This window comes from Prunus persica, chromosome G2 (genome assembly GCF_000346465.2).
Source record: "Prunus persica cultivar Lovell chromosome G2, Prunus_persica_NCBIv2, whole genome shotgun sequence".
Classification (NCBI taxonomy): Eukaryota; Viridiplantae; Streptophyta; class Magnoliopsida; order Rosales; family Rosaceae; genus Prunus; species Prunus persica.
Window position 1 is genome coordinate 4,140,042 of NC_034010.1, and position 6,884 is coordinate 4,146,925.

Sequence of the window (6,884 nt, forward strand, 5' to 3'; positions counted from 1 at the left end):
TTGATGGCATGTTTTTTTATTTTTTTTATTTATTAAATACAAGCTATTGTCTAAACTACTCTAATTAATCTAAACTATAATGGCATATTATATTTTAATGTGTTAAATGAAAAATGTATAGCATGTTATAGACATTTTTGTTATAATTGGGCTAACAAAGTTGAAAAATGTAAAAGAAAAATAGATTAGATTGGACCTAAATTGCCTGAAATAATTTTATTAAAACCAAATCAAACCAAACCAATTTATTGCATTTGATCCGATTGCATTTTTTAATGCGAACCATGTAATACTTACTGATTGATTCCGTAGTTTTGAACTAACCCTACCACATTATGTTCTATTTGTGCAAACTTTTAGACTTCTCCGTATTCCATATTTTTGTTTTCATTATCGCAATTGTCGATCCATCATAGGAATAAACCGAGTTTGGGTATGTAATTCCTCGATTTTGGGATTTTCTGTTGATTTCCTTTTAAATGTCAAATAGATTGATGTCATAGGAATAAACCGTAAAACAAAAGCAAGGAAACAAGAACCTGCCAATAAGACAAAAAAAGAAAAGAAAGAAAAAAGGTAAGTAGGACTGATTATATATTTATCTTCTGACAGAAATGCATTCTAATGATTTTCTTACATCAATTAGCATTTTTTATTTAATTTTTTTTTGGCAAGAGATGCTTTAACATCAAAGCATTTGACGTCCGACCAAAAAGAAAAGAAAAGGAAAATTTAGCATTGGACATTGGTGTTATAATCTATGTACTAATTATTTTTAAAAAACCCTAAGATGTGAAAATTAATCCAATAATAGTTTGGCATGATGTTATAAAAAGGTTGCTCAAACACCAACCGAAAAAGACACACAAGGAGGAGTCGGAATCTCCATAACCCACACTTTTGTCAAATCGACAAAATCCTTACTTTATTATTTCTCTGATCCGAACACCCGTTTTCCAATCTCTTATCCTTCTCCACCTGCGCGCAGGTCAAGGTCCTCTCTCTCTCTCTCTCTCTCTCTCTCTCTCTCTCTCTCTGTGTATGTCTGTATGTGTCTGATCTCCAAAACCCGTATTGTTTGAGCTCTATACCTTAATAACTGAGACGACTTCTACATTTTTTTTTTACTTCCTTTAATCTATCATTTTTCTTTTGGGTTTTTTCTGGGTTCTGGGTTGGTTTCTAAAGGTATGAACTTGTAGTTGGTTTCTCAGTTCTTTGTACATTGAATATCTAAATTCTTATGTTCTGGTTTTACTGATTAGAGTATGTTAACTGTTCTTATAATATGAATTTGGAAAAGTTTGAAAAAATTTGAAGCTTTGAGTGTGTCTGATCTATATGCTTATGATGGTATCCAATTCACATTGGCATGCAAGAGTTAAATTTTGGGGAATTCTATTGACAGCCCCCAAAATGAGCAGGTGTAGAGAGCATTTGAAAGGGTGTCAACTGAGTTCCCCTTGAATTTTTGTTTGTATGTCTTGAATTGCGGATGCTGCTTTTCCCACCCTCCTTTTCTTAAGGACGTTGTCGGTTAAAGATACTCCGGAGTCCGAATTAGTGGAAAGCAGAGGAATTTGAAATTGATTATATGAGTTTACTGGTTCACTTATTCTTAATGGCATTTGTCATCATTCTTGTTTAAAATTTGATCCAAAGTGGTCCCCATCTCCATTCTTTAGTAATCTTAAGATTGATATGTTGTCCTCAATTTGATATAAACTGCTCATTAGTGCTCAGAATTTGTGGGTTATCTCCTGAAAGTTCTCTTGAAATTCTATGATAACAGCTGTTAAATACTGATTGCTACTCTATCACGTAAACAACCTATGAATTATTAATTAGAATGGGTTTGCTAGAGTGTGGGTTATTTCAATTCATAAATGTGTTTGGGTCAAATTCATTGAAAAGTTCTTGCATAATTTTTTTAAAAAATTTTATTTACTGGTGATCTCTTGTGAACCAGTGGCCTTAATTTGGTCATCATATCAATTCTTTTGGGCTAATTATTTGGAGTTGCTTAATGTAGGTATCTCCAGAAACTTTTTCGGAAGTTGTACAAGATAAAAGAAGGGTTTAATGTTGCTGCTAAATTATGTTCTGAACAGCTGAATTTGAAAATTCTCATTCTATGCTGTGATGGAATAGGAAAATTACTGTGTTATTCATTTGGGAAAGCTGAGATTTTGATTCATTTGTAATAAACAATGATTGGGAGGAAGAACATGGGACGAGCTTCACCATTACTTCTGGTTCTTTTGGTTCTTGGGTTTTTCTTTGCCACTTATAATTTTTTAACTATAATAATCCCCTATAGATCTGTTGGGAAGTGGGTAGGTGATAATTCGAATGGTGGGTTACTGTCTGACCCCATTATTGGGATGCCTGAGAATGTGAAGAAATTCAAGAATTCCAAGTCACCATTCCATGTTGCCTTAACAGCCACTGATGCTCCTTACAGCAAATGGCAGTGTCGCATTATGTACTATTGGTATAAGAAGAATAAGGACTTGCCTGGATCGGAGATGGGAGGTTTTACCCGAATTTTGCATTCAGGAAATCCTGACAACTTGATGGATGAGATCCCAACTATGGTCGTTGATCCTCTTCCTGCAGGTCTTGATCGGGTTAGGCTTCTTGCACTATAACCTTTTGGTGACTATATTCCATGTCTTTGTATGTTTCATTCATTTGTTCTTTCTTTTCAACCTTTTAGTTGTGAATTCTTACTTCTTCCCTCAGGGAGTAACTTCATTATATCAGTTGGATGTGATTATGTCTGTTTGCACAATTCTATGTCTAATCTAAAGTCAAAATAAGGGGGCTTGGCAATATTAGATATGTTTTAGAATTTGCTGAAAATAAAGGAGAGTAAAGGAAAAGAGCCATAAAGAAAAAGCTAAGATTATGCCTTTTTTATTCTTTTCTGGAGCTCAAGCTAAGACTGATGTTGAGTATGGGAGAAGCAATGAATCATTAGAAGAATAGCATGTATTTTGATTTTCACGGTTCAAGCTGATCCAGGTTATTTCAACGATTTGCTACTCACTGGATGACATGTGAAACTTATTAATTTAAGTTCCGCATCTAATTATTATATCCTTTACGCAAAGATATTTAGGGTACTGTTATGAAATACTTGCAGAAATGCAGCCATTTTAACTTCTTGGATCTTTCCTTAATGATGACGTATATGGTATTTCTTATGAATAAATGGGTTTAACTGTAACTTGATTGATGTGTAAATCTTAGACCTTGTAACTCTGTAGTTGAAGATTTTTGCTAATCCTGTGTAAACTGTTTTGATTGAAGCCTTTTTCAGAGTCAGAGTATATATCTCTACCTATCTCCTATCACAATCTGTCCATATGATGTTGTTGATTGGGTTCTGTTTCCTTATCTATCAATCAAATATGTTTAAGAGTAGCACCCCCCTTAGGTGATTTTTCACTAACTTTTATATGATTATCAAATAAGTTTAATAAATTTTATACAATTATAAAGGAAGTTTAAGTAGTTATTATCATTCTGATAATTTGTACTATGTACATTTTATCGAGATATATATTTCCTGACATAATTGAAAATTTTTTATACAGGGATATATTGTCTTAAACAGACCATGGGCTTTTGTTCAATGGCTGGAAAAAGCTACAATTGAGGAAGAGTGAGCTTCTGCATATTTGATGATCTTAAGTTTTCTTATGTTTAACCTTATACTTGAGTATTAAATCCTTCTACTTTTGTTGTTGCAGATATATTTTGATGGCAGAGCCTGATCACATTTTTATAAATCCTCTTCCTAATTTGGCTCATGGAGGATATCCAGCTGGCTTCCCATTTTTCTATATTAAACCTTTGCAGAATGAGAAGATCGTAAGAAAGTTTTATCCTGAGGAGAATGGCCCAGTCACAAATGTTGATCCAATTGGCAATTCTCCTGTAATTATCAGAAAGGTAGTATCTTTTGGTAAACTGTACTTTGTTTGGCCTTATTTAGTATTTGTGATGGCCCTTATTATGTTTGAGACATTTAAAAATGTTGATGTGCCAATTTATTTTGAGTTTCTGAACTGTAATGGTGTTTCTAGTTTTCTGTAATTTTTTCCTCTTAAAATTACTCATTGTCATCATATATAACTCCTGGAACTACTATTGCTGATCTATATCAAACTATCTTCTTTTGTTGGGTAAAGTGAACCATGTGATGACCGAGTAAATGTAATCATTCAGGATTTGCTGGAACCACTATTGCTGATTTTTATTGATTTAGTTTTGTAGGGCAAAATTGAGCCATGTGATGAATGAATAAATGTAACCATTCAGGATTTGATAAAAATAATATTTCTGATTTATATCAATTGATCTTGTTTTGTTGGGAAAATTTGAGCAATGTGATGAATGAATCAATATAATTATTCAGGATTTACTGGAAAAGATTGCTCCAACATGGATGAATGTTTCTTTGAGAATGAAAGAAGACGCAGAGACGGATAAAGCTTTCGGATGGGTGCTAGAAATGTAAGTTTGACTGACTTTAGTTTTAACGAAATTGAGTTCTAGCAATTAGAGGTACCAGCTTTGATGTGTCTCTCTGCTTCTGATTTTCTTTGATGAACTAAGGTATGCATATGCTGTAGCATCTGCTTTGCATGGAGTGCAGCATGTTCTTCGGAAGGACTTCATGCTGCAGGTTTGGAATCATACTTAGAGAAGCTCTTCATATCAAAGTTGATTTGCATTTTTATTTTATGTATACATTGTGGTTAATAATGTCCTTGTGTCTTTAAATTTTCAGCCCCCATGGGATTTGGAAATCGGTAAAAAGTTTATTATTCATTATACTTACGGGTGTGACTACAACTTAAAGGTATGCGTGGCCCTTCCCCTATTTGTCGATTCCTGTTATGAATTTGCGCTTATAAGTACAATGTTAAAGTTTGGACGTGCTTTTGGGTTAGCCATTACTGAGAGCCAGCTTCTTCTTCCTCTTTGTTTCTTGTTTTGCACTAAACAGATGGAATATAGATAATATATATCCCATTGTTAGTTCTCTGAAGTTTCCAACTTTTTAGGGTGAGCTAACTTACGGCAAAATCGGGGAGTGGAGATTCGACAAGAGATCATATCTACGTGGACCTCCACCGAGAAACCTTCCCTTACCCCCTCCCGGGGTTCCTAAGAGTGTGGTATGTCTAAGGAATGTTATTGTTACAAATTACAATTTGCATCTTCTGTTTTAGATGATTTGGTGTACCTTGTATTTTTATTTATTTGTGTGCCCTAGTTCTCTTCATTTATACAAGAAAGTTGGTAGCATTATGTTTCTTTGAATGCTGCACGCAGAGAGGTTGTTTCCCCTTAAGACAAAGGGCTACCTTGTCTTTACATTTTTGTTTTAAATATTTGTCATCTGGGTATGGCATCATGGATGTAGTCTGAAAGGCAGAAATCCAAACCGTACATTCTTAAATGAAGAATGAAGAGTAATATGCCTCAGAAATCCCCTACTCCGATGAAAATAAAATTAGTAAACAAGCAGAAATCCCCTTGTATGCCTAGTGATCATAAACCTTATAAGATTGGGTACTTTCTTAACCATGAGAAGCTGTAATTTACTCAGCCCATGTGGGGAGTGGAAAGCCAACAGTTGTAGTTGATGGGTAAAGGGAAAGTCACAGTAAGGTGAACTGGAGACGAGGGAGGGGGAGGGCCGGGGTTTGTGACAGACTCATGCTGAGGTGATATATTCACATCATGGCTTGTGTTGGTGCTGGGAATAGCTTTAAGATTTTTTCTGCAACCAGTTAACTTTCTGGACAGACTGACTGACTGACTTACAAAATACTTGTAATTTCCTCACTTACAAATTTGGATTCCTTTTGTGGGAGAAATGTTTAGAAATGTGGAGGTGTAGTGTACTAGTGAACTGTAAACCGTTGGCAACCATTTTTTAACTGATTTTTGGATTGAAGTTTTCATAGTATATGACATGTTTTATGAGTGTTTTTTAAATCTCTCTCTCTCTCTCTCTCTCTCTCTCACTCTCTCTCTCTCATATGCTCATTTTGTCTGCAGGTCACCCTTGTAAAGATGGTGAATGAAGCTACTGCTAACATACCTAATTGGGACACACAATAGATATCAGCTGCATTCCATTCAAGATAGATTATGATACACCAATGTTTAGAGAAGGAAAATCGTGATTCAAGTGTAGCCTCTTAGAAATAGGAATATACACAAATCCCAGATCGTAAATTGAAAATAAGAAGGTTCTGATGTCTCAAATGTATATCTGGGTTACACTTGGATTTTAGGGGAAACTCAGGGTGTTTGAAGGGTAGAGGTTAAGCTGCTGAGCAGCATAGTTTAGGATTTTGTGATTGCTGCAATGTGGATTATTTCGAGTTGATTATATGCAATCATTCATTGTAATCCCTGAGCCAACAGGATCCAGCCTTAGAGGGGGAACTGGCTTTAATTTTGGATTAACACATCCCCTCGTTGAGATTCTGTTTAATTTCCTCGGAAGGAAAGGAGCTTTGTTTTCTTTTAATCTCGTTTCAAAGCATTTGAACATTGGTACTTCAAATTGTGGATGATATAGCGACAATGTTTCAGTTCCTTTTGTTATTCACTTTGACAAAATGGGTGTGACACAGCCAAAACTATATTACTGTACCTAATTTGTTACAGTAACTGGTGTAAGAGATTAAATTGGTATTAAAGTAATAGTTGAACTACCAAGTATTGCGTGCATTGGATGAACCATTCTATTTGGACTTTATTCTATCTTGGCTGTGTTTCGATCTGTGTAACGTGTTATTTAGGATGAAGATATGTTTGGCAGATGTATCAACTCCAGCATGATCCAAAAATAA

The 6,884-nt window shown here is 34.8% G+C and overlaps 1 protein-coding gene across 3 annotated transcripts; it reads left to right on the forward strand.

Moving 5' to 3' along the window:
* Window positions 808-6,631, forward strand: LOC18785031 (hydroxyproline O-arabinosyltransferase 3). Of its 3 annotated transcripts, none has more exons than XM_020558070.1 (9): window positions 808-994; window positions 2,033-2,630; window positions 3,603-3,670; window positions 3,759-3,960; window positions 4,427-4,524; window positions 4,627-4,696; window positions 4,802-4,873; window positions 5,079-5,192; window positions 6,082-6,631. In XM_020558070.1, exons 2-9 carry the CDS (start codon window positions 2,211-2,213, stop codon window positions 6,142-6,144), a joined length of 1,107 nt encoding a protein of 368 aa, XP_020413659.1. In that variant the 5' UTR covers window positions 808-994; window positions 2,033-2,210; the 3' UTR covers window positions 6,145-6,631. The 3 variants fall into 3 exon arrangements, with proteins under 3 accessions (XP_020413659.1, XP_007218158.1, XP_020413660.1); XM_007218096.2 differs by having other exon boundaries at window positions 852-988; XM_020558071.1 differs by lacking the exon at window positions 808-994 and adding an exon at window positions 1,016-1,188.

Bases quoted from the DNA above. Each gene is read 5' to 3' on its own strand.
- LOC18785031 (XM_020558070.1), top strand. From the start codon at position 2,211: ATGATTGGGAGGAAGAACATGGGACGAGCTTCACCATTACTTCTGGTT. The intron at 2,631-3,602 runs GTTAGGCTTCTT...TTTTTTATACAG, and splicing joins TTCCTGCAGGTCTTGATCGG to GGATATATTGTCTTAAACAG. The intron at 3,671-3,758 runs GTGAGCTTCTGC...TTGTTGTTGCAG, and splicing joins AAAGCTACAATTGAGGAAGA to ATATATTTTGATGGCAGAGC.